The sequence below is a fragment of the Lynx rufus genome, unplaced genomic scaffold, assembly GCF_022079265.1.
Source record: "Lynx rufus isolate CCGP_SWC_20201006 ecotype Redwood Valley unplaced genomic scaffold, mLynRuf1.p SCAF_10, whole genome shotgun sequence".
NCBI classification, from domain to species: domain Eukaryota; kingdom Metazoa; phylum Chordata; class Mammalia; order Carnivora; family Felidae; genus Lynx; species Lynx rufus.
Window position 1 is genome coordinate 61,008,886 of NW_025814824.1, and position 26,777 is coordinate 61,035,662.

Sequence of the window (26,777 nt, forward strand, 5' to 3'; positions counted from 1 at the left end):
AGCCTCAGACAGCTCCTGCCTCCCTTTGGGCCGTGAGGTCAGGGCTCTACCCCCAGCATCCCATGCAAGCAGGGCCAGACTCACTGAGCTCCTCAGTCAGCAGGAGTGCGGTGAAACCAGATCCTGCTGTGGTCAGGCTCCACTGGCTTCCTCATTCCCATCCTGGCTCCCCACTCACCATGCTCCTGCCCCACTGCCCCTTCTCTGTTCCCTGAACATGACAAGTTCTTTCTCAGCACAGGCCACCTGCATTTCCTATTCCATCCACCCAACCAGCTCCTTCTCACCCTTCAGGTCTCAGCCCAAAGGTCACCTCCGTCAAGAGGCCCTCCCTAACTGCCTTGGGGCCGTCACCACTAGTCCCATCACCCTGCTTATTTCTATCGTGGCTGTTTCCTACTGCAGTCTTTGCTTAAGGGCCAGACTGCCTGAGTGTAAATCCTGACTCTGTTACCTATGAGCTGACAGTCCCTGAGCAAGTTACTAGACCTCTGTGTGCCCAGGTTTTCTTCTTTATAAAATGAGGATAATAGTGACTACGGCACAGAGAACTTTTAAGGATTGAATTAACACAAACAAGTGCTCAGAAGAGTGTCTGGTATGTTGTAAGCCTGTAAGCCTTACACAAGTGTTAGCTCTTAGTATTATTACTTGTTTACCTGCTTACTGCCTACCTGGCTCCCTCCTAGAATGTAAGCTCTGAAAGGGAAGGTGCCCTACCTGTCCTGTTAGCACTATATCCCCCAGTGTCTACCAAAATTCCAGGCACATAGTAAGTTGCCTGTTATATTTGTTGGATGGATGGTAGGGTGGATGATGGAAGAATGGATGGATGGATGGATGGATGGATGGAAGGAAGGGTGGATGGAAGGAAGGAAGGAAGGAAGGAAGGAAGGGTGAATGGGTGGATGGAAGGATGGAAGGAAGGAAGGAAGGAAGGAAGGAAGGAAGGAAGGATGATGGATGGATGGATAATGGATGGATGGAAAGAAGGATGGATGGATGGATGATGGATGGAAAGGTGGATGGAAGGAAGGATGATGGATGGACAGATGGATGGATGGATGATGGATGGATGGGTGAATGGATGGATGGATGAAACAAAGAAGTAAACCACATGCGTGGGCCACCACTCATTCTCATTGGTCACATCTTTCCATGCTCTTCTCTTTCCTAGTCCAAAGAACAGCTGGCACTGGTGAGTTTGTCTATATCAGACCTTACACTCACTGGCTGGATGGTGTATAACATTCGCCAGTGTAAAGAGTGAATACTGGTCAGGAGCCCCAGGAAAGGCTTGTGTGAGGGAAAGGGCAGTCTTGGTGGACAAGAGAATTTCAGTGGCGGAGGGAGGCTTGGCAGCAAGGAGATAAAAGTCCATCTGATCAGGGAACAGTGAGAGCAGGGCTCAGAGGTCTGAAGGTGCAAGATGTCTCTGGGGAAAGGTGGGTTGTCGGGAGGGGCTGAGGCATGGGGTGAGCGGCAGGGACAAGAGATGACGCTAGGCGGGCAATTGGCTGGATGTTGATGGCACTGACAGTCAGGCTAGGGAGTCACTAAAAGATTCCAAACACGCAGTGGAGTTGGGGCCACCCCACAGAGACCCACTGCGTCGGCCGTGCCAGAAAGGCCAAAGGGTTGGGCCAGGAGTGGGGGTAGCAGGAAGCTGTGCGATCATCCAGGAAAGAGTTGGGGAGGCATGAACGGAGCAACTTAGAAACCACGTTGCACAAGGAACCATTCCTGCAAAAGACTGATGACGAAGACAGTCCCCTAACCAAAAGTGACCCAAACCTTACCTGCACCAGATTCCAGCCTTGGAGAGATTCTGCAATGATGGATGTAACGGACGGACAGACTCCTCCAAACACCATCAAGTGATTCGGCCCATATTTTATTGCATCGTAGAAGGCTTTCAACCCTTTCGCATTATCACACTGGGGAGCAACAGACAGAAAGAGAAGCCTGAATTAGAAACAGCTTTCCCCAGGGACAGGGGCCCGACAGCAGATTCACACAAACAAATTTCCTCACGGGAAACCTTCTAGGTTTCAGCTCCCCCATCGGGCGGCCTCTCCTTCAGCCAGCCCCGAACCCACGCTGTAAGCTCGGTGGGTGTGATGATGGCCCCCCCACATCCAGGCTCTCCTCCCCCCAAGCACCCCCACCCCGATCCAACTCCAGGACCTCTGGTTCCTCCATTATCTCCATGCAGAACGCACGGAGGAAAGAGCCCCCAGATGCCTCACTCTGGAGTCTCCCTCTTCCTGGGTCATTTATATTTTAAAAGAAGACAAATCCACACCCATTATCAAAAAAGCACAAAACAGTAAGTGTCGGTGAGGATGTGGAGAAGTTGCATCCATGGCTCATTGCTTGTGGGAACGCACAATGGTGTATCTGCGAGAGAAAACAGTACTGCAGTTCCCCCAAAAGTGAAGCAGGATTACTATATGATCCAGCATTCCACTTCTGGGGAGACAGCCAAATGAACTGACAGCCAGGACTCGAAGAGATATTTGCCCATCCATGTTCACAGCAGTATTATTCACAATAGCCAAAAAAAGGTGAAAACAACCTACCTATCCATCAAGAGACGAAGGGATAAACAAAATGCGATCTATACACACACAACAGAATGTTTTTCAGCCTTAAGAAGAAAGGAAATTCTGACACATGCCACAGCACGGATGAACCTTGATGACATCATGCTAAATGAAAAAACTCCAGATGCAAAAAGACAGATATCGTGGGACTGTACTTAGATGAGGTCTCTAGAGGAGTCAAATTCGTGGACACAGAAAGCAGAATGGTGGCTGCCAGGGGCTGGGGGAGAAGGGAAGGGGGGAGCGCTCATGTTTAAGGGGGACAGAGTCTCAGTTTGGGATGATGGAAACATTCTGGAGACAGACGGTGGTGACGGTTTCACGACAATTGAAAGTACTTAATGCCACTGAACTGTACTCTTAAAAATGGTTAAAATGGTAAATTTTATGCTATGCATATTTTGTCACAATAAAAAAAGAAGGAAGAAGGGGAGGAGGGAGAAGGGGAGAAAGAAAGGGAAGAGGAGGAGGAGGAGGATGATTTGAAGAGGAAAATTCGCTCGTCAAACCCTTGCCAAGCACTGCTATGTCCAGTCTAGGGCTGGATGCTTAGGTCACACAAAAGTTGGACACAGCTCCTGCCAAGGAGCTCACACACCAGAGACGAAAACTGGCCACTAAAACAGATCCCAGGGATCCAGCGTGGAAACGAACAAGGACAAATGTCCTCAAATGTCGGGAGTAGGTGAGGACTCACTTCCACCTCTACCTCTGTCATTTGTCTCTTCCCTGCACAGAGGCACTGGCACCTAGCCGGGCTCCTTGCTTCCCCTGGGGCCCGGCTAAGCCTGCTCACCACCCAGCCGTCTGAGGTTTCTTTGTAAAACATAAACCAGTCCTTCTGACTGTCCTGCTTTCCGTGCACTTAAAACCCAACCTCTTAGCAGAATGTAATTCTCAAAAGGTTAAAAACATCATTCTTATGAAAATTGATGGTGGGTATATGTCAACCTTTTATTTAACTCATTAATAAGGGGATCTGCAGCGTGGCAAAGTGGACTCAAGAGAAAATTTGAGAGACAGGGATTTTTATGGCGAATGGAAAAATAAGAAATAAGGTAAGATTGCCAAATTAGATAGAAAACCAGTTAATGTCCTACAGGACAATAAAACGATAACCGTTGTGGACAGAAAAGAAAATCACCGAAGACTAGCACATCTTGTCGGTTTCAGAGAATTGTAAGCGTCTGGGTCTTAAGTTCCACCAGTCAGATGGCTCTTAGACAGGGCTGCTAGAAAACGCTCTAAGTGTTAGGCTAACTGGTTATATAACAGCTACTTTGTCTTATTTACAAGTTTGGGGCCAGGGTGTGAACCCCTCCTATCATAATGGACACAAGAGGCCACTAGGTTCAGCCTTGCCTCCCACTCTGACCTGATTTTCCTCCATCTCTCTCCCTTGCTCATCAAGTACAGCTCATCAGCCTCCTTTCTGTTCCTTGAAATGGAGAGCAATTTCCTTCCTGCCTCTGGGCCTTTGCACTTGCTGTTTTCTCTGCCGGGAACAATATTCACTTGTTTCTCGGCATGGTTCACTCCTTTTCATCATCTAGGACTTGGTATAGCTGTTACCTCCTCATCGCTGTCCCCCATCCAAAATGTCCCCCACTCCAGTCACTCCCTAACATGCCACCCTATTTATTGCCCTAAGGCAGTTCCTAACATTATCTGAAATCATCCTGTTTTTTGATGCCTGTATATTGACTGACCTCCCAACTAGAAGGTTAAGCCTCCGAAAGCAAGGATTTTTGTCACTGTTTTCACAGCTCTCTCCCCAGAGCTCAGTAAGGGACAGCAAGAATCTGTTGCATGCCTGAAGGAGCCCTCTGACATCCTCCCTGTATCTGCTCTCTCTCCTCTCCTTCTATGCCCACGTCTCTCCTCTTACTTTTGTCTTCCTCTCCATTCTGGGTCCTCCTCTTCCTTTCTGCTCCCTCTCCCTTCCCCTTAAGCGATCATAATGTGGGACCAGAGTGGCTCAGTACGTACTGCTCCCTTTTCATTTGAGAGACTCTGACCCACAGCGGGTGCTGACAGGGCTGGAAACCCAAGTGTGAGTGGTGGCTGGCCTCAGAGAGCCCACTGTCCAGCAGAGGTGGTGAGACAGCAGGGGGAGGCCATGTCACATGGGACACAGCGGCTGTGCAGGGGAGGGGTAGGGCCCAGCAGGCCCTAAGCACCCGGGGGAGGGCAGGGTGTGGGGAAGGGTGGTGGGGGGAAGGCAAAAGGCCCTGGGCAAGGCTGAGAATTGCAGCTTGCAGAGATCTGGGAAATAATTCCATTTTTTAATTTAAATTTAATTTAAAAATGGACCGCATTAAAAATTTTTTTTTTTTTTTTTTGCTAAGAAAGAAAGAGAGAAGGAGAAAATGAAAGATGGGAAGGAAGGAGAGAGGGAAAGAAGAAAGATTAAGTTCTTATTGCATCTTGGGGCCCTGTATTAATTGTCCTTGTTCCTTGATTGAAAGCAACACTTCCCACCCTGCACGGAACACAGCCGATATAACAGAGCAGTTCATGTTTTAATTGTTTCTACCATGATTTACTGAATCATTTCCCATTTTAATACATTCTTGTAATGATTTTAGCTTGTTTCCTAATCTGTAGCTAGTGACAATGATAATACAGTGCCACAAGATTTATAATCAAAGTTGCATTAAAACAATATGAGCAACAGTGAACTTATTAATACTTGTTCCCTCTGCAAACATTTCCCTGGTACCTTGTCTGTGCAAGACTCTGTAATAATGATGATGTCCTGACTTCTCACAAATACACACCCTGAATGTCGACTCAAGAGCAGGAGAATATTTGACAACCAGTATTTTAACTGGAAGAATCTTCTAATGTTTACAAATGTTTATCCTACTCCATTTTCACCAGGCTGGGTGTGAAAGGTGGAATTTTGGCCCCCGCGATCCGTGCCCCTTGATCTTACGCTCACGAATATGTTATGGTACATGAAAAAGGACTTTGCAGATATAACTAAGGTTTCTTATCAGCTGACTTTGAAGAATTATCCAGGTGGTCAATGTAATCACACGAGTCCCAAAAAGCAGAGGTCTCATTTGCTGGTAGAAGGAGTGAAATCAGAGACTCCAAGCATGGGATAAATTCAGTGCACCTGTTGGCTTGAAGGTGAACGGGGCCACATGTTAAGAAAATGGGGGCCTCAGTCCTGCAATCCAAAGGAACTGGATCTTCCCCAGTGGAGCCTCCAGTTAAGAACCCTGCCCAGGAGACACCTTGATTTTGACCTTGTGAAGCATTGAGCAGAGGACCCAACCGAATCATGCAGTACCTGGACTTCTGGCCCATGGACTGTGTGAGCCAATGCACGGCTGTGGAGTAAACCACTAAATCTGTGGTCATCTGTTATAGCAGCAATGGAAAACTAACACGGTGAAGTAGAATGAGAAAAGCAAGAATAATATAGTGAGGTTTTCTTTAAAGTTAAATGTATTTCATTTCAAAAGCTATCCTTAATTTGTAGATAAGATGCTTCAGACTCTATATGGTGTTGAAATGTTTTCTGTTATAAAATTATAGATAGTAGAATGTTTTTTTTAAAATGAATTTCTGTTTTCTTTAATGTCTATTTTTGAGAGAGAGAGGGAGAGGACATGAGTGGAGGAGGGTCAGAGAGAGAGAGAGAGAGAGAGAGAGAGAGAGAGACAGAGGATCTGAAGCAGGCTCTGTGCTGACAGCACAGAGTCCGATGAGGGGTTCAAACTCACATAGGACGAGATCATGACCTGAGCCGAAGTCGGGTGTTTAACCAAATGAGTCACCCAGGTGTCCCGAATGGTTTTGTTTTTAATATCCTAATGTGACAAAATAAAGTGTTTATTATTTTTTTAATTGTTTATTTATTTTTGAGAGAGAGACAGAGTGCGAGCAGGGAAGGGGCAGAGAAGGGGGGGGGGGTGACACAGAATCCGAAGCAGGCTCCAGGCTCTTAGCTGTCAGCATAGAGCCTGACACGGGGTTTGAACTCACGAACCGTGAGATCATGACCTAAGCCAAAGTCAGACGCTTAACTGACTGAGCCACCCAGGTGCCCCAAAGTGTTTTTTTTTTTTTAATGGAAGTTTCTCTTCCACGTCCCCCTCCCCACTCTGCTTCTTCAGCTTTTACTGGTGTGTGAAATCCAAACACATGGGCATCGCTAATGTAGCTAGCCCTGTACCTTCATTTTCAGATGCAGACCCCAAGGACTAGAGGAGGGAAGGGGTTTGTCACTGCCCTGTCAGGATTAGGGGAAGGATTTCAGGATTCCTGGTTCAGAGCTTCCTCAACAATCTGGAGAACTCAGCTCAACAGGCAACGGTGATGTTAAAGCTAGCAGTATTCTAGAAAGGACCATTTCCCTCAGAATAACGCTCCAAACCCAGGTCTCCTCTTGATTAGTGCTCTGGACCTGAGGCAGAATAAACCACCTACGGGGCACGAAGCACACTTCCCCAGCTCCCCTAAAGAGAGCACTTTTAAAGTGACTACCAAATAAAAATCACATGGCATACCTGTCCCATTTTAGATGTTACTCTCCCTCATCCTCATTTCTTTTCTTTTTTTTATTTTATTTTTGAGACAGAGAGAGAGAGAGACAGAGCACGAGCAGGGGAGGGGCAGAGAGAGGGAGAGGGAGATGCAGAATCTGAAGCAGGCTCCAGGCTCTGAGCTGTCAGCACAGCCCCACGCTGGGCTTGAACCCACGAACCATGAGATTATGACCTGAGCTGAAGTTGGACACTTAGCAGACTGAGCCACTCAGATGCCCCTCTGTCATCCTCATTCTGATACCGTAACTTCTTGCCTGATACGAATAGTGTCCTAACTAGAGGGACTTTCCAGCTGACCAAAGCTGAGTCTCTGTGGATGAACCAGATTGGAGGTTGTCGACCTGGAGGCCCTCAGGAGCCTGCCTAGGACCCGGCAGAGGTGTTTTGGAGCCAGCGAGGGGGTTCCTGGGCTCCCAGCAGCTCTTCTTCTATCTGTTCTATATTCAGCATCAAGGTCCCACGTAATACTTAATCTGAAAAAGGGGATTCCATTGCTAGTAGCGTAAAATGCCTGAAAACCACGAAGCGGACGACTCCGGAGGTCCTCACCCACGTGTGATTTTTGGTTTCGGCCTGGAGAAGGGCAGGTGAATGTCCTGAGAGGACTGCGAGGCGATACTGGCTGAGCCAGTCACTCGCACACACTCCCTGGAAGTTAATCCATTGCACACCAGTTTGCCTGAGAATCAATTCACCAAATCACTGGGGGAATTTCTCTAAGTTTGAGTTTCCTGAAGGACTCCTTGCAGACACTTCACATGGCCATTTCACAAGGATTTGTCCTTCCAGCTCAGGTGAAAGTCAATTTCACCTACATTTCACATTTCAGTCCTTCCTCAAGGCTGCCCTTGGAGATGCTCCCCTAATGCCTGTTTATTATCGTCCTCTTCTTGCAGACTTTGGACCCGCCCCTGCATGAGCCAGGGAAATGCCAAAGCTTTTCTATGCCCCCCATTTAAGGTGTCTGTCAGACGGCTTTTAGTGAGCCGGTCACTGGGCAAAACTATCATTCTGAGAAATTGTTTATGGCAAGTTGTCTTTGAGAGATTTGGCTTTTGATGAATTGCTCTCAGAGCCCCTGTAAGGGGGTTCTCGTGCTCTGAAAGAAAGCTATGGGCTTTATCATGTTCTCCAACTTCCCCACCTCCCCGATTAGAACCTTCCCACCCACCCGCCTCTAGAGGGCATTCTGACGGTTGGCATGGCCAACCTTGCCCCGCACACAGGGGAGACAATTCCTTCACGGCTCACATTCTCTCGCAACGGTTCAAAGCTTATGGATGGGCCAGTCTCTGGTCTGCCGTTTTGCCACTTGGACATGGGCTCTGGTACACAGTAGGCCCTCTGTAACTGTTGCTCCCCCCCTCTCCCCTTTCCTCTCCAGTATGTTTCCTCTTGGCCCTCCGAGGACTCCAACTCTACAGCAGCTCATGGTCAGTGCCCCCAAACTCCTTTCCCTGGTTTCATTTCCAATGGCTCCTCCTTCCTGGGAAGGACAGACTTGTCACAGAGAAATCATAATTGGCACATACAGGCTCTTAAAATTCAGCACCTATAAATGGGAATGGACCCAAAAGCCATGAAAATCCATTTTTTTAATGAAAAAGTAGAACTCTGGACTACATTCCATTTTCATTTAAATCTCATTTTTAAAGAATTAAAATACTTTTTTGACTTAAAAATTTCAAAGCAAATGTTGCCAAGCGCTAAAATGTAAAAATGCCAGGAAAATGTCACAGTTAATAACAACCAATTTGAAACTGAGAATTTACTCCGTACAGAATTTCAGAATTGAAGAAGAATTTAAAAACTGATGTGTCCAACCTGCCCCAGCTACAAAGTCCCCCTCTGTGTCTCCCACTCCAGGAGTGGTCAGCATCTGTTTATACCCCTCCAGTGGGCAGGGGTCTCACTACCTCACCAGGGAGTTACTTTGTCATTGGCCAGCTCTGCTTCTTAGAAAGTTCTTATGTCGTTCTTGAAATCACCCTCCTTTTGAATTTCCTTTCCAAGTTATCATTCTAGAACAAAGGTCAGCGAACCTTTCCTGTAAAGGGCCAGGCAGTAAACATCTTAGGCTTTGTGGACCATATTTGCGACTCGTCAACCCTCTGTAGCACAAAAGCAGCCACAGACAATACATAAACAAATGAGTGTGGCTGCAATCCAATAAAACTGTATTTACCAAAACAGGCAGCAGGCAGATTTGGGCCACGGGCCATAGTTTGCGCACCCCTGCTCTGAAACTTGTTAGAATACGTACAGTCTTCCATTCCCATGAGAGCCCTTCAGATACCTAAACTCAGCCAGCCTGACTTGACTCCATGACATGGCTTTCAAGCCAAATGACCGTTCACTCTTCTAATCATCCTCTTATGATATGATTACACACCGTTTCCATCTGTGGTCATCCTCTGGAAAGGCTTCAGAGGACAGAGATTTCTAGGACGCACCCCCCCCCCGAAACACCTCCATCTACCCTGTACAGAAAAGTCACATAGCTGACACCCGCCAGGCACTCACTATGTATTAGGCCTCGTACTAAGAACGTGGTGTAAATTATCCTGTTTGTTACAATATTATTATAAGGCAGAAACAATTATTATTTCCACCCTTACAGAGAAGGAAACTGAGGTTCAGAGTAGCTAAGTAACTTGCCCGAGGTCACATAGAAGGCGAGCACTGTTTTTATTTTAAATAAGAACATGTGACTGCGATATATTTCACTCACAGAAAAGAAAGTACCTTATACATATAACTTAAGTAAAGTATGAAAAACAGCAAAATGAAAATGCCACATACCCAACACCCAGCTTATGTGGAAGCCTGTGTGTGGCCACCCCATGTATTCCCCACCCCCAGCCTTCACCCAGGGAGCACCCCTACTCTGGATTTATCCTTCTTTGCTTTTCTTAATTGTTATTTATTTATTTATTTATTTAATTTTTTGAGAGAGAGAGAGAGAGAGAGACAGTGTGCAAGTGGGGGAAGGGGACTGAGGGAGAGAGAATCCCAAGCAGGCTCCACGCTCAGCACGGAGCCCAATCCAGGGCTTGATCCCACAACCCTGGGATCTCGACCTGAGCCGAAATCAATCACGAGTCAGACACCGTCTGACCAACACATCTAACCAACTGAGGCACCCAGGCGCCCCTCTTTATAATTAAATTACATGTCTACATTTTCTAAACGTTATATCACATAAGTTTACTTGTTTTTGAATATATATATATATATATATATATATATATATATACACACACACACACACACACTCATACACATATGTAGAATCGTGCTGTACATTTTGCCTGAACCTTGAACTGAAAACCTCTTTATGGCTTCATGTTAACGTTTGTGAGATGTGTGTTGTTGAACAGAGCTGCAGCTCATTCATTTTCAGGGCTGTGTAGCATTCCACGGTAGGACTATGCCATGGCTTATTTGTTCGTTGCCCTGTTGACGGACACGTGGGCTGTCTCCAGGATTCTGTGTGGCTGCTGTTGTAAGTAAGATGGCTGCACATTTCTCTACGCGGCACACACGCAGGGCTCCTGCAGGGTCTGAACCTGGAAATGGAGTCGTGAAATCACAGCATCTCCCACATCTTTTCAAAGTGGTTTTATCCATTTACACTCCCACTGTCGGTCTCACTACTCCACACCCCTACCAACTGTAATTTTTGCCTACCCTGTGAGTATCTGATGTCAGTTCAATTTGTATGATCCTGATTTTTAAAGAGGATAAGCCATCTTTTCATATGTTTATAGGTGTTTCTGTTTCTTCTTTTGGACCAGTGACTGCCTATTTTTCTATTGGGTTGTCTTTTCTTTACTGATTTGTTCAGAGCATGCCTAGAAGCAATACCAAACTGAATGAAATGATCACCTCCCTCATTCTGAGCATGGACTTCTATTAATGCAACCTTAAAATGCATTCCTTGTATGTGGCGCCTATTTCACACAGAGCTTACTGTCAGTAAAAACTAAACCAGCAGACATAATCTTGGTAACAAAACACCTTTGAAACTTTCTTGGGGGGTGGGGGGAGAAGAAAAAGACTACTAGATGATAAATGCAGCCAACCAAATACGACTCAAAAAACACAAATCTCAGGAACAGAGGCTTGTGACTAAAAAGGAGCAATCGTGTGCGTTGGACCCATTTCACATGAAACAACCCACAATGTGAAGACACTAATGTAACATAAAACTCAGAAAGAGGAGGAGGGAAAAGAGTCACAAATTTCCTCTTCTTCCACAGGAAAACTTTAATCTATACTATCTAAAATTGAAAACAGGAGGGGCGCCTGCGTGACTCAGTCGGTTGAGCGTCCGACTTCAGCGCAGGTCATGATCTCACGGCTCGTGAGTTCGAGCCCCACACTGGGCTCTGTGCTGACAACTTGCAGCCTGCTTCAGATTCTGTGTCTCCCTCTCTCTCTGCCCCTAACCCACTCGCATCCTGTCTCTGTCTCTCTCAAAAATAAATAAACATTAAAAAAATTTTTTTAAATAAATAAATAAATAAAATTGAAAACAGGAGGGGCACCTGGATGGCTCAGTTGGGCAAGCATCTGACTCTTGATCTCGGCTCAAGGGATGATCTCACGGTTCATGGGTTTGAGCCCCATGTCGGGCTCTACACTGACAATGCAGAGCCTGCTTGGGATTCTCTCTCTTTGCCCTTGCCCTGCTTGTGCTCTCTCTCTCTCAAAATAAATAAATAGACAAAATTAATAAAGAAAAGAAAAGAAAATAGAAAACTGGAGTTTAAAAGCCAGGACTCTCCTCATTGTTTTTCACTGTTTTTATTACCCTTGATATTTTAGAAACAAGGATTTTCTATAATGAAGGAAAAATTGTCTAATGTGGAGTAACTGTTTATACTTTACATTTCCTTTTTTTCTTCTGTAACATTCAAATAAATAAAACTTAACATCAGTTTTAAATAGCATGTAATAATGATCTCATTTTATAAAATGATTTCTGTCCATCTCCCCTCCATATGACATATGCATGGAGAGGTGTCTGGAAGGAGACTCACCTAATGTTAAAAATGGTGAGATTTTGAATGATTTTTTGTAACTCTCCTTTGTACTTATTTGTTAACTTGAAAAAATTTTTAATGCATATATTATTTTTATAAAGACGGAAGGTCATTTTTAAATAGGTAGGCTTCTCACACCCAGCATGCTTTCTCAACCATTGTAAATCTCTCCTTCTGTTCTTCTGTGGTCGACTTACTGAGCTGAGAAACAGGACTTTACATTTCTTATTGCTAAATCATGTTTAAAATTAGCCCAGCACCATGGCCAACTGAATTAAACACACACTGTATTGTTTTTCCAATGAAATGAACTCACTTAGACATTTTCTGAGCATGTATTAAGTGCTAGGAAAAGCAACTAAGTTCCTGTGGCATATAAAATTCCTTGAACAGAGTAGATACTCAAGAAATGTTTACTGGGGCACCTGGGTGGCTCAGTTGGTTGGGCGTCCGACTTTGGCTCAGGTCATGTTCTCACAGTCCATGGTTCGAGCCCCGCATCAGGCTCTGTGCTGACAGCTCAGAGCCTGGAGTTGCTTCTGATTCTGTGTCTCCCTCTTTCTGGCCCTCCCCCGCTCATGCTCTGTCTCACTCTCTCTCTCTCAAAAATAAATATTTAAAAAATAAAAAAAAATGTGTACTGAAATATTAAATTTGGAAGCAATGAGAGTAATGATAATAACACAGCAATTTTTTTTTTTTTTTTTTTTACTATTTGTACCGGGTACGATTCTAATTTCTTTAAATGTATTAACTCACTTAATCCGCACAACAACCCTATGAAGTATGTCCTTTTATTGTTCATATTTTAATAAATGAGGAAACAAACTGAGGGTCAGAGAGATGAGAAATTTGCACAAAGTTTGCACGGCCAGTAAGAGGCAGAGTTGGGATACGGACTCTGAATCCCTGCTCCAAGGTATCTGTGTTCTGTTTTTCTCCCTGGGCACACAGCCACGCGACATTCTGCAGCCTCCCTCGCAACCAGGTGTGACTACTGAGCTTTGGCCAGTGGCATGTGCTTGGCCTATGAAACCATGCCGTGGGCACTCTGTGCTCTCTGTTCTACCCACAGTGTGAGTGGGGAGACTCCAAGGACCTATAAGTGGTAGGGCTCCCCCAACCCTGAGTCCCTGGGGCCCACCCCGAGGCCAAGTAGGACTGCTACTTCAAGAGAAACCGTCAGCAGGAGGGCAGTCTCAAGAGCTGATAGCCTCTGGGAACCATGCCTTCGGGATATTTCTCACTCCTGCCAGGCAACCCAACCCTTGACTGAGCATGGAGTGGGGACAGGGGCTCACCGTTTCTGGCCAGGACAAGACTCAACAGCAGGCAAGCTTTGAGCCTCTGGTCTGGGTAGGACTTTCTCAGAGAGGCAATGTTGCCTGTGCCTCTTCCCACCCACCCTGCTTCCTTCCCCCCCAAAACCCCAGCCTTTCACGGGGAGTCAGACCTGCCCACAGTCAGAAGATCCGTCCTGCCTTTCTCTGCTCCCTCCCCGCTGTACCTTTCCCAGTGCACCTCCAACTCCATCTGGGCACCTGCTTCCCAGAGTGCCCAACCAACACACCCCCCGACCCGCACTTGACTATGACATGAGCAAGAAATCGCCTTAATATATGAAAGTACCGGAACACATGGTGTTTGTTACTGCAATTAGACAGCATCGACCAATAGCCATTTGTTCTAACCACCTGCTACAAAAATGTTGAAATGTAAGAAATCAAAACACCTGGAAAACTATTAGAAAAAGGTGAAACTTTAAAGAGAGAAAAAGATGACAGGAAAAGGCAGAAAGAAAGCGTGCTGTGCATTTAAATATTTCCCCTATCATGCAGGCCACTGATGTCAAACCAGAATTGGAAGGACATAAGCAGAAACAGCTCAGATTTGCTGCACTGGGCTGTCCTGGTCCCCTCTGTCCCCCGTGCCCAGCAAAGGGCCTGGATCCAAACAGGTGTTTAAAACGTATCGGCTGGACAACATTATGCTGTGCGGTGGGTGCAATCCCTGTGGATGGCTACAACCTGAAATAAAAAGTAGTCATATCCGTATCTCCGTCCCAAAGAGCTTATTAAGTCCAGCCATCTTGAGTTTTTCACACCCTTTCCTCAGGGTGATGGACGGACCATCTGCTTCTAAAGGCCTCCAGAGAGCCAGACTGTCCATCCTGGATACTGAGAAACACTGGCATTTCTGTATTCTCTCTGAAGTTGTCACTCTGGATTCTTGGCCAGCTGCAGACTGTGTTATTTGAGGATGATGGGGCCACAGCACACGTCTCTCCCCTGCGTGGGGAAAGCCATCTACGCAAATTACCACATGTTTTTCAGACGGGTGGCTACAGACTGCGTTTCGTGGTTAGCTGGCGATAGGGGCCCCCGCATATGCAGGTGTGACATTTTTAAAAGTCAGGGTCACAAACGCAAAACACAGGCAGGCTGCCTGTCAGGAGGCAGTGGTGATGGCGATGTTCCTTTCCACAGGTGTGCACAAATATCCCAAGTTCTCAGCACTTCCCCTGGGGATGGGGGCCCAGGTCACCTGCTGAAGAGGGACTGCACACCAGCTGTGTGCCACCGAGCCACCGCTGCCCCTCTCCACCCCACACGTGCCTCCACGATACGCTTCTCCGAGGGGCGCCCTGGCTCCACATTTGCCGAGGGAGGTGGAAGGTGTGAGGGGGTGAAGACACGGCCCCCGCCCTCAGGGACTTACAGTCTAGAGACGGCTGGAGACACAGAAACAATTTGGGAAAATGTGGTGCGGGCCACAGCAGAGTTGGATCAGTTACAGAGCACGGGTTTCCTCCGATCATACTCATGGGGGGTGATGAAGAGCCAGGTCCTGGGGTAGGTGCTGGGGACGGCCTCGGCCATCAGGGAGCATGAGAGAAGGCTGAAACGAAAAGCTGTAACACAAGGCCAGATAAGAGTGGGAACCACAGGAGACACACAAGTCACGCAAAAAAGGAAGGAATATTGAAGTCACACTGACATATTCTGCCCAGACTTCTTGGAAGAGGTGCAGTCAAGCTGAGCCTTGAAAGTGTGGAAGAGACAGAGGTGACAGGGAGGCACAGCAGGCTGAGATCCGGCAGGAGCAAAGGCCTGGCAACAGGAAAGTGCCAGGCATACGGGAGAAATGGAGTCTTTGCTTCTGGGGCAGGAGCACAGGGTGCAGAGGGGATGTGGCAGATGGGTGGGCCAGTGCCCTGGGGACTCTCAGATAGCTGGTCAGCAGGCAGGGAGGGATTTCTTCCCTTTGGGCAGCAGGAAGCACTTTCTTTAATCAGGGGAGTGCCAAGATGGAAGCTGGTTTCACACAAATGCCTCTGGAGGCTGGTGTAGAGGAAGGAGGCCCGGGGAGGGAGGTGGCAGGGGGAAAAGGAGGTCAGCTAGGAGGCAGGGACCACAGTCCAGATGTGAGGCCTGATGAGCAACCTGGTCCAGCACCCCTGGGAAAAACGTGCCCAGAGCAGAGCTCACTTGTCAGGCCCCTTAACTAAGGGGCTCTGAGACTTGGGTTTGACCAGCACATGACATCGACAGGACCCAGTCAAATGGGTCCATCTCAACAGCCCCCTTAACAGGACCCAGTGATGGGGAAGACCAATGAGGAAAGGAATGAAAGAAAGAAGAAACCCAGCTCTCTCAACTACAGGATCCAGTCCTGCACAAGGTGAGGCCAGGCCTCCCACTGCCTGGCCCTGTGACCTCCTCCTCACCGGGCTTCACTTGTAAGATGAGAAGGGTGAGTTAGCAGATTTATCCGTCAGGAGAGGTTAGGCTGTGCAGTGGCAACACACATGCCCAATTCCCAATGGAACACCCCCAAATCTCAATGGGACACTCCAGAAATATTGATTTCTCTCTCAGTGAGGGGAGCTCGATGTGTCATAGTAACTCAGGGATCCAAACTCATGGAACAACCGCCATCTTAAATGCTGCCATTTGCCAAAGGAGAAGGAAAAAGACAATTCTGGAGACGCTCAACCAGCAATTAAATGGAACTCACTGATCAGACTTGACCCAGGAAAGTCCCAGGGACCCAAAGTGCAACCTGGCCAGCAGGAGAGGGGACCTAGGTGTCAGGGAACCTACAAATGACTGCCACGCTTCATCTCTGATTCCTTCTTGCCCTAACAGTATGTGTTTTGGTTGGTGCTCAAGGCCAGATTTTGGTTCAATTTATACATATCACACTAACGTTTCTTTGGCATTGACCTATGTGCCAGGCACTACGCTAAATTCTTCATATGTATCATCTCATTTACTATTCATAATAGACCTCATTGAATATTTGCAATGACCCTGTAAAATGGATACCGACACTACCCCTCATTGAACAGAGGAGAAAATACAAATTCAGGGAGCTTAACTGAAAAGCTTGAGGTCACATGACTAGTTAAGTCCTGACCCCAGGACCCACACCCAGGCCATACAGCCTCTGCCTTTTACTCTCCGAGCCGTCCAGAAATGGGGTAAAATGCCTGGTAGTACAGTGGGCTGCCTGTCACTAGGGGTGTTCAGGCAGAAGCCTGCAGGAGGTGGCTGTAGAAAGAATTACTTCACTGAGTAAAGGAGTAAATTAGTAAAAGACTCTAATCCCGAAATTCCCTGGGGAGAGACAGGAGACGGGAAAAGTGGAGTAAGTCTTGGGAATAGCGAATGGTTCTCCGGGTTGGCGCGTCCACGGGCGAACGAAAGAAATGAGAGGTGGACCGGAAAGGGCACTTGAGCACCCACACACAGGGTTGCAACCTATTCTGGGGGACCCATGGAGCTTTTGTTTTGTTTTGTTTTGTTTTGTTTTGTTTTAACCATCTTAATCGTTTTTAATTGTACAATTCAGTGGCATTAAGTGCACCCACAATGTGGTGTGACCATCATCAGTATCTATTTCCAGAATGTTTTCATCATGTCAAACACAAAAGCTCCGTACCTATTAAACCCGGGGGCGTTGTTAAAAGGGCTTAACCTGATAATGACGTCACCAGAGCCGAGCCGGGAGGACAACCCTTCCTGTCACCTGAGGGGCGATACGAAGGCAGAGAGGCTGGGCAAAGGGCTGGGTAAAATGAGGCCAGAGTGGGGGTCTAGGTGGGAGACAAAGCCCTGGCAGTAAGACAGGAGGAGGGAAGGGTCAGATGCAGAAAGCAGAGGAAGGGAAGCCTCAGAGGGAGAGGGGAGTCCTAGCTTTCCTCCAGGGTCCTATGCATTCTGGGCCACTGGGAAGTGAGGCGGAGAAGCCAGGAGGGGATGCGGGGCCCTGGGGACACTGCCTGGGGACACTGCTGAGTCCAGTGCTGGACAGATGCAGATTAGGGGCTGGCCGATTGCCCACCCCACCGACTCTCCCTGGGACCTGACAGTCATTTCCTGGGACACAGTCCAGAGCCGTCCCCCCAGCACCCCCAGGGGTCTGCGGGCTGACACAGCTTCCTGCCTGTGCTCAAACCTTCACTAGACGCCTGCTCGGAGGTGAGTGGTGACTGCAGGCCTGATGGGCTTGTCACCCCCTCAGCCCACAGCCACACTCATCACTCAGGAGGTTCGTTCTCCGTCAGCAGCCGCTCACTCAGAGTTAATTATGTGCCTCTCCTGTCCTCCAGCTGGGGATAGGGCGGTCACTCCCCCGCCTGATGGATGGAGGCTGGGCCTCTGTCACACACCACAGTGACCAGGGGACTCTACTCAGGGACTTTCTAGTTCCCCAGTCCCGTCACCTTTCCACCTCTGTTGCGGGCACCTGTCTTCTGGGCTCCTTTCAGGAGGTGGTTTTTCCCAGCGCCTTGATACTCTGGGCCAGCTTCCTCAGCTCCCCTCCCGGTGGCCACCTGACCCCACAGGTGCGGTGCTGACCTCATATGGAAGTTGACTTCGGGGGTCCTACTTGCACAGGCAGCCTTGGGCCCAGCTGTGTCCCCATCTCAACCCTTGTTCCTGTACCCTAGCTTCTCCAAGTCTGAAGTCCTAACACACTTTCCTAGGTCTGCATCCCCAGGACCCGATCCTTGCCTGCCCCCCCCCCCCACATCCTCCCCATGGCTGAGGTCCTGCTCAGTGGTCTCCAAGTCCCCGTGGCACTGCCCACCCAGACTGCAGTGCCTGGGGCCATGCCTGGACCCTGAAGGATGTGAAGCTTCTCCCTGCCTAGAAAGCATGCAAAGGGGTTTCAGCATGAAGCCTAACTGGAAAGACAGATCAGAAAACAGATACCACAAACAACTTCTCCGGGAGAAGAAATTCTTTTGAAGAATAGGACCCAGGAAGAAGTGCTGATGGAGGTTGGGGGAGGCTCCAAAAAGGGGGATTCATTTGAGGACTGGGGCTCCAGGAAAGGCTCCCGTAGATCTTGGGGCGGCAGTTAGGGATCAGGTGCATTTAGGAGTATGATCCACTCTGAAGAAGCCCCTTTGCAAGACCTTTGACCAAGTGGCTGACAAAGCTCCAAGAGCAGCAGCCTCTGGAAGGCCAGGGGTGGGTCCAGGTCCTCAGAGGGCAGCCCACTGCAACCTGGGTGGGAGCTCACACCCCTGCACCTCCCTCCTTTGTGAAACAGACAAGCAGTGCTGAGAAGGCCTAACCCTAGCACACTTATAAGGACTAGATGGGGTGGAGCCCTTAGCTAGTTATCAATACTGTGTATATTCAGTTTGTGGCATCAGGCATTTACTAAGCATCTCCTGCAAGCCAAGCTCTATGCCAAGCAATGGGAAAACAGAGAGAAACAAGTCAGAGCCCATTTTTAAAAGCCACAGGCTAGTGGGGATGAGAGAGAAGCCAGGGAGCAAACACGGCAGGGGATGGGAAAGCATGCTGTGAAAAGAGCTGCAGTGTGGGGCCCAGAAAAGGCCACTGAACCAGCACCAGCAGTCAGGGTAGGTTTCCTGCAGGAGGAGGCGCTTACACTGAATCTTGAAACATGAGGAGAAATTAGCCAGATGGAGAGGGTGGAGGAGGGTGGCCCGCATCGAGTACAGTGTTCATTCACTCATTCGCTCTACATGAATTTCACAAGCACCTAATATGTGTCAGGCACTGTGATAGGTGGTGGGGACGCAGCAGGGACTGAAATCCCCACCGTCTGGGAGCTTCCATTCCAGCCATTCCAGTCGGGGAAGGAGAGGATAAATAAGTAGGATAAGTAAAATGTTAGTAAACGTTCAATAATGCAGCAATAGGTAAAATGTGTTATACGGTGATGAGTGCTAAATGGAAAAATTAAGTGGGGGGACAGGTTGTGCAGGGTGGTGGTGGGGGGGAGTGAACTGTTAGATTCCCTATCAGCAATGACTGATACCCAGAAGAGAGTGCGGGGAGTGCAGAGAAGGTGAGAGGCTGTGCAGGATGGAGGTGTCACAGGAAGCAAGGGAGGCCAGCATGGCGGGAGGGCAGTGGACGGCAGACCCTGGAGAGCATCATGGGGAATTAGTAACAGTAATCTTAATTATCATTAAACCAGCCCCACTGCTATGGTTCCTAATGTACTACTGAAGGTCAAAGCAACTAAGAACCAGAATAACTTGGTAATAGTTCCCCTCCAACTCCAGAAGCATCCAAGCCTGGCCACTGAAAACAGCCACTCAGAATCCCAGAATCTGAGGGATCAAGAATCCTCTAGATGGTTTCACCCCAGGTTAGTGTGACCTGCTAGAGGCAGAAAAGCACAGGAGGTGAAAGAAACATAGGCGGGAAAACCGCTGAGCTGGAGGAAGGATCTTTGAGTCCTGGACCCAGGACCCGGGGTACAAAAGGAGATGAACCAGAAGCTGTCACCCAGTTTCCGTCTTCCTCTGCCAACTCCTGGCTGGTGCCTGCCAGGCAGGACTCCACTCTCCTGAGTTTCTTGTAAAACAGGTCTAATGAGCCTCCGTCCCTCACATGGCAGAGGGCAGGTCAGGCTAGATGGGGATAATGCATTCAGATGGGGAGGGGCTGGAAGTCCATGTACATTGAAGGGCGCCCAATCCTAGGGCAGAGCCTGTCCTGGGACTGAAGCCCTGGGCTCCTATTTGTTTGCTGTTTGCTGGGTGACCTTGGACTCGGCCCCTCCTGTCTCTGGGCTTCAGGATCCTGGTCCTGGGACAGCCTCTAGGATCTCCAAGCTCCAGGGTTCTGGGAGGATTCTTACAGGCAGTAGTGTGGTGTCTCTAGAGCGGGTCCTGTCAGAACCACCCCCTAAAACTGGGCCCAGTTCTAACCATGAGAGGACCCCCACCCAGCCCAGACACAGGGTAAAAAGTAAGGCTGCCTATGGCCTCCACAGTGCCCCCTCCCCGGGACTCTGCTTCTTAAACACCCGTCCTGGCCTCCTGGGCCCTTTCCCAGGTGGAGGGCAAAGAAAAATTACCTTCATAAATCCTGCAAAGAGAACAGGAGGATTTTTTAGGGCTTATTCATTTTCATGCAGAAAAAAATATGATTATTTTTTCCCCAAGTAGCAACCTTGCTGTGAAATTCTTACTTTGTTTTCTTTTTAGGTCTAACAGATCCTTCCTGAGCCTTAAAAATATATATATATATATTATTTGAATGCAGTTCTTGAAATAAAAAAAAAAAGCAAGCAGGAAGTGAAATGAGGCAGATAAAAAGGATAAATATTGCATGATTCACTTAGATGAGGGATGTAGTGGAGTCAAATTCACGGAGACAGAAAGTAGAGTGGTGTCTCCCAGGGGCTGGGGAGGGGGGCATGGGGGGCTAGAGTTTAATAGGTACAGAGTTTCGGTCTGGCAGATGAGGTGTTCTGGCGATGGATGGCAGCGATGAATGCACAAGAGTGTGAACGAACTTAATGCTGCCGAACTGCACGCTTAAAAATGGCTCCAACGGTAAATTTGATATTATGTATATTTTCCCACAATTTGAACCAAACAAGCAGGAACGTGATAATATCTTGCCAGGACCGGTCTCATGGCCTCTCCTGGGCCTCAGTTTTCTAATCTTAAAATGGGAGAGAAATCCATTCGTCCTTAATTCCTGAGCCTAGGTATGGAAAGAGAACGCATGCCTTTGTTTTCTGCAGGGCCAGGAAAGTGTTTTTCAAATGCACCAAAGAAACTAAAGAGAAATAAACATGGAACACCATAATGAATACACAGGGACACAAAACGTCCTCTTGCCTGGAGGATGGACTCATGTGCAGTCAGCAGGCCGGAGGCCTCCTTGCCCAGCTACCCTCTATTCGTGAGGAAACTGGAGTGGAGGGAAGGGCAGGAAGTCACCAAGGGCACACGGCAAGTCACCGAGCAGGCTGGGGCAGACCCTCTTGCCCGAGACACTGTGCTCCCCTCACCCGGCACCAGACCCCAACTCCTTAGACCGCATGTGGTTTCCCCATAACAGACATCCCACATCCTCTGTGCCTGGCCAAGCCCAGCACATCTTGCTTCATTCTGGAAGCCTCTACTGGGTGAGATACTCCAGCACCCTCCAGAATGTAATGGCCCAGGGCAGCCCCTGGAGTGTGGCTCTCTAAGGACGGGGCTATATCCTGTACCTCTGGAGCATAACAGTCTAGGGTCCTACTCTGCAGCCAGATGCCTGGTTGCAAATCTCCCACTTACTAGCCAGTTGACCTTGGGCCGATTCTAGTCAGTTTACTTTCCTCAGGTCCCCTGTGGCCCTGGCACACACGAGGTGCTGAGGGAATGTTTGCTGGGCACCCAAGGGGGGGACGAAAGGAGTCATGGGGGCCTTGAGGGTAGACACTGGTCTATGAGCTCCTTTCTGGGGCTTCACATTAAACAACACTGGAGACCCCAGGACAGTCCCTGCCCCATCTGGTCCTTCCTGAGGCAATGAGAGGGGGATATCCTCCTGAGTCCCCCACTTCCACTCCTCTAAAAGCCTAGGCCAGCCCAGCCGTGCGATGGAAGGAGCGGGTGGTATGGTCACGACAGGCACCATATGGGAACCCGCCCCTCGCTATTTCCAGCCAATCTGTTGACATGACAACCAGGCTTCCCGACCCTGCCACGCAGCCTCCATCCTAGGGCTTGTGCTGTGTGCCAGGCACACCCTTTACCAGCTGCCTCTCAGGTTAGAGGGGCATTTTCACAGATTCTGTCAAGACCCTTCCCCTGAACAGCAGCAGACGGGGATGCTAGGCCAGGCATCCCTGCGTGGTGGGCACAGGAACCGGCAGCCTTGCTCTTCAAAGCCCAAAAGTGGAGCTTATTAAGCAAGCACAGAGGAAGGGGTGACCACCACCCCTTCCCCCCCACCTCCCGCTCCCATCTCAGAGCTTTCCAGGAAACCCTGGGCTGACTTGCCTTCCCCAACCAGTTGCTGATGAAGGCCCACCCCTATGCCCTGCTCAGGCTCCAGATACTCGTATTTTAGGAACTGTCAGGCCAGGAAGGGCTCACAGAGGTCATCTGGGCCAAGGGATGCATTGCACTGTTGGGGAACCCATGGGGTGCGTCTTATCTGAAATCACACAGAATCCTGGATGGGAGTCCCCGTCAAGATTCCATTCCTGTTGCTCTCAAATAGGCAAAAGAATGTGCTGGATTCTTCTGCATAACAACAGAGCACACAGAATTTTATTTTATTTTATTTCATTTATTTTGAGAGAGAGTGTGAGCGAGCACCACCAGGCGAGGGGCAGAGAGAGAGGGAGAGAGAGGGAATCCTAAGCTGGCTCTGCCCTGACAGCACAGAGCTCGAACTCACGCACTGTGAGATCATGAGCTGAGCTGAAATCAAGAGTCAGGCGCTTAACCGACTGAGCCACCCAGGCACTCCCAGAACTTTATTCTTAAATCAGCAACTTTGTGACCACAAACGACATGCCAGGGACGACACACATGGACTGAGCTTTCCACTCCTGAGGCTCACGACGTGCCAGGCAAAACCCTAAACTCTTCACAAACATCATCTCAAGTAGCTGAATGTTTATTGCACCCCCATTTTGCAGATTTGGAAGCAGCAGCTGAGAGAGTTGAAGTACCCAACTCAAGGGCACACTGACAGCAGATGGGGGGAGCTGGGCTTGGAGCCAGCCTGACTAGGCACTTACCCATGACTTCATGAGGCCTGGGAGGTGGGGACACCAAGGATGACGTGGCAGCAGGCATCCCTGAGTCACCTGGGGTCGCAGCACCGACAAGGAAACTTCCAGCAATATACTCGGAGAAGTGAGGGCTAATGAAACCATGCAAGGGGAGGGGAAGGGCCCCTGAGGTGGCGGGGAGCAGGAAAGAGTATTCATTTATAAATCATTCTGAGAGCCCTGCCCAGAACCAGACACTTTTGATGGCACTATCCATCTGCCTTGCTTGAGGATTTCTTAGGGGACGGAGGGTCGGTGACCGGAATGGCTGGAAGAGGCTTGTTGGAGGAGGAAGCTTTCTAACTATGAAGACAATGCTTTAATTTTCCACAGCTCAGGAAACGCCTCACCTCAAAGTATGCACTACCCCATCCAGAAAGCACAGCCACACTAAATTCTCCACATTCTCTAGAAACAGCATGGACATAAGAGTGCACGGGGGGGGGGGGGTGGTGTGGAGAAGTGCTGTTAACAGAGAGCATACTAGAGGATAAAGTAATTTTACTAGGAGGCCGCCGATGCAGTCTGCTGAAATAAATAAATTAAAACGTGGCATTGTTGTCTAGTTTTAATTACTATTTACAGAACAACAGAAACTTCACATGTGCAAGAAGAAACACAAATTTCCAAACTTGGGCTTTGTCATCAGACTCTGTGTTAACACATCTGGATCTACCTTGGGACCCTGGGGGAGTGGCCTTTCTTTTCAGCTGTGGTGGCAAAGCCTCACCAGGGCCCCGGATACTCCTCAAGTGCCTTGAATGTTTTTTTTCCACGCGGCCGGTAGATGCATGGATCTAAAAGCCCATCCAGTGATCATGAGTGCAGTTAACTTGTGGGGCAGCATCACACCCCTCCTCGGCCCCGGAGCCCGCCCACGGTCCATGCAGGACGGACGGGTTGGCTCTGTTTGGTCACAGCACACACACGCGCCACCCCGCCCTGCCCCTGTCCTCTTCATGGGTTTCACTCTTCCATGAACCAGCCCGCTGTTGCCATGGCGGCCTCCCCCACCCCGGGGGAGGGCACACCTGAGCCATCTCTCTTGCGCTCTGTGCCATTCTGCCCATCTGAGCACGAGATAAGATGAGCACCCTCAGCTGTAGGTTCAGCGGGGAGAGACATGGACGGTCTCACTCTCAGGTGGGGCCTTGAGGGTGAGGAGTCCAACCGGGAATTTCAACCTCTGTTCCACAGGAGGCCCCTCAAAGCGGGCACTGACATAGTGTGGCCCCACTGGGCAGGGCTCTGGATCCCCACCACCATCTAGCCAGGAGGGTTCCCTTCTACCAATTTTATACACTGGGATTCTGGGAAATTTTGTTCCAATGGAGGGGTCTGTAGCTTGGTGCAAGAGTGGATGCCAGCAGACTGGAGGAGACAAGGTGGTGTGCCACGAGACCGTGCCCCTCACCATCAGCCAGGTCTGCAAAACCCACAACCCGCAATTAGCGTTCTAGGCCTCCATGGCAGAAAAAGCTCTGCTCCAAAAAAGATCCAGAAGGTCTATCCAGAAGGGCAATAGCAAAAAGTAAAACACAACCAAACCTCCAGGAAGCAAGTATAAGCTTAGAGGTTCAACACAGGGTGAGGGGACCAGGGTTTTCTCTTGACCTGACTGGGGTGAATTACAAATGGCCTGTGCCATACTCCATTGGGACGGCTATAACAAATACCATAGACCGTGTGGCTTAAACAATGAACATTGATTCCTCACGGTGCTGGAGGATGGGAAGTCCAAGATGAAGGCCCTGGCAGATTCCGGGTCTAGTGAAGGGCCACTTCCGGTTTCCAGAAAGCCTGTCTTCTCCCTGCATGTTCACACAGCAGAAGGCGCAAGGGAGCATTCTGGGGTCTCTTTTATGAGGGACACACACGTTCTCCTTGAACGCCATACTTTCCTCTGTCCTTTGGAGCATGTGGCCCAGGCCCCTGACGCACAGTATACAGTGGGTGCTCATGGACTTGGCACAGTCAGCCGGTTACACTGTGACCGGCCCAAGGAGGCGCAGCTGTGAACCCAGGACACGCACCAGAGCTCGAGACATGCTGAGGATCTGCTAGCTCAGGGTGGCTGAAGCAGACAGCAGGAGACACAGAGTGGAGAAGTCCTGGATGTGGGGGTCTGCATTCTAGCAGGTCGGTCGGGAAGGGGGCAGGTGCGTGTTTGGTAACTGCTGAACATGAGCACTGGCTTCACAGATGCTGTTTATCTCATCCTCCTGCGGGTTGTACCTGAAGCCATCCGTAATAAAAAGCTCAGGGCGGGGGGGGGGGGGGACAAACAAAAGGGAAAGAAAACCCTGCATTCTCCCCTTTCCTCATTTCAATGATCCCACAAAACACACAACCAAACACTCAAATCAGCTAGGGAGAGAGGCCAAGGGGCTGGAAGGGCAGGACGGCTCCCACTTCTGTCTGTTGGGCAAAAAACGTCTTTCCAGGCACCATTTCCAGGCAATTTCATCCCTCCTACAGCGTCAACCACCTCCTGTGGGCAGTAACCCCAAATCCCGACCTCATCCCTGCTGTGCCCCTCAGCTCCAGACTGCACGTCTCCACCTGGGTGACCCACAGGTTCAAACTCAGACTCACCACCTTCCCCTTAAACGGGGTCAGTGTCCCAGAAGGTGCACTGCAGATGTGACTGGGAAAGAGACCCTGAGATTCAGACCCTGAGAAGACTGCTTTCTCTCTGTAAGCCTTCTGTATAGGTATGGTGCTCAGCAGGTGCTTAGTACACAGGAGAGCTCAGTAAATGTCAGCCATCGCTATTATTAGTATTGATATTTGCATTAGTATTAATATTAACATTCCCCTCTGCAGGTCCCCCAAGCTGGAAAAATCAGGAACGACCCTAGACTCAAGGTTTGCACGGCCCCTTGCACCCAGTCAGTCTCAAGTCCTGAAGGTTCTCCTTGCTGTGCCAGCCTCTCTGCTCCATTGGCACGTGCCCCTGTCTGGCCTTGTCATCTCTGCCATGGACCTCAGGCAGGCTCCTTCAGTCCCAGGCCTGCTCTCTCCCGTTCCTGCCAGCACCTTTCCTCCAGAGTGAGCTCCTTAAATGAAAAGCTGATCATGTCACTGTGCTCAAAGGCTTTTGAGGCCCTCCAGGGCCAAAGGCACTTTGTTCAAAATCCTTCACTTTACCCATATGGCCTCCTGGCTCCCTGCACCACTGGCTGGCCTCCCCCGTCCTTGCCTGGACTCCTCAAGCTGGCAGGCAGTGTTCTAAAGAGCATCTCAGCTCTGCCTGTCTCTGCTCAGCAACCTTCCTCTCGGAACTCCTGCTCCCTGGTGAGCACCCCCTCACTTTGCCTTCCATGGCTCAGCTCAGATGTCCCTGTTTGCCCAGATCCTCCCTGATCATAGTCGGCAGGTCTGACCACTTCCTCCCTAGGCCCCACGGACCTCTCACTAGCTTCTGGAACATCACCAGTAACGGCAGTGCCCAGACGCCTGCACACAATACCAAAAAGGAATCAGAATGCCAGGGTGAG

General features: G+C 49.2%; 1 protein-coding gene across 1 annotated transcript in view; it reads right to left on the reverse strand.

Moving 5' to 3' along the window:
• The window catches only part of GABBR2 (gamma-aminobutyric acid type B receptor subunit 2), a 347,460-nt gene that overhangs the window by 235,264 nt on the left and 85,419 nt on the right, over positions 1–26,777 (reverse strand). Inside the window, exon 2 of the mRNA XM_047066870.1 lies at positions 1,800–1,937. Within this exon, the coding sequence (XP_046922826.1) occupies positions 1,800–1,937 (138 nt within the window). The remainder of the gene's footprint in view (positions 1–1,799; positions 1,938–26,777) is intronic.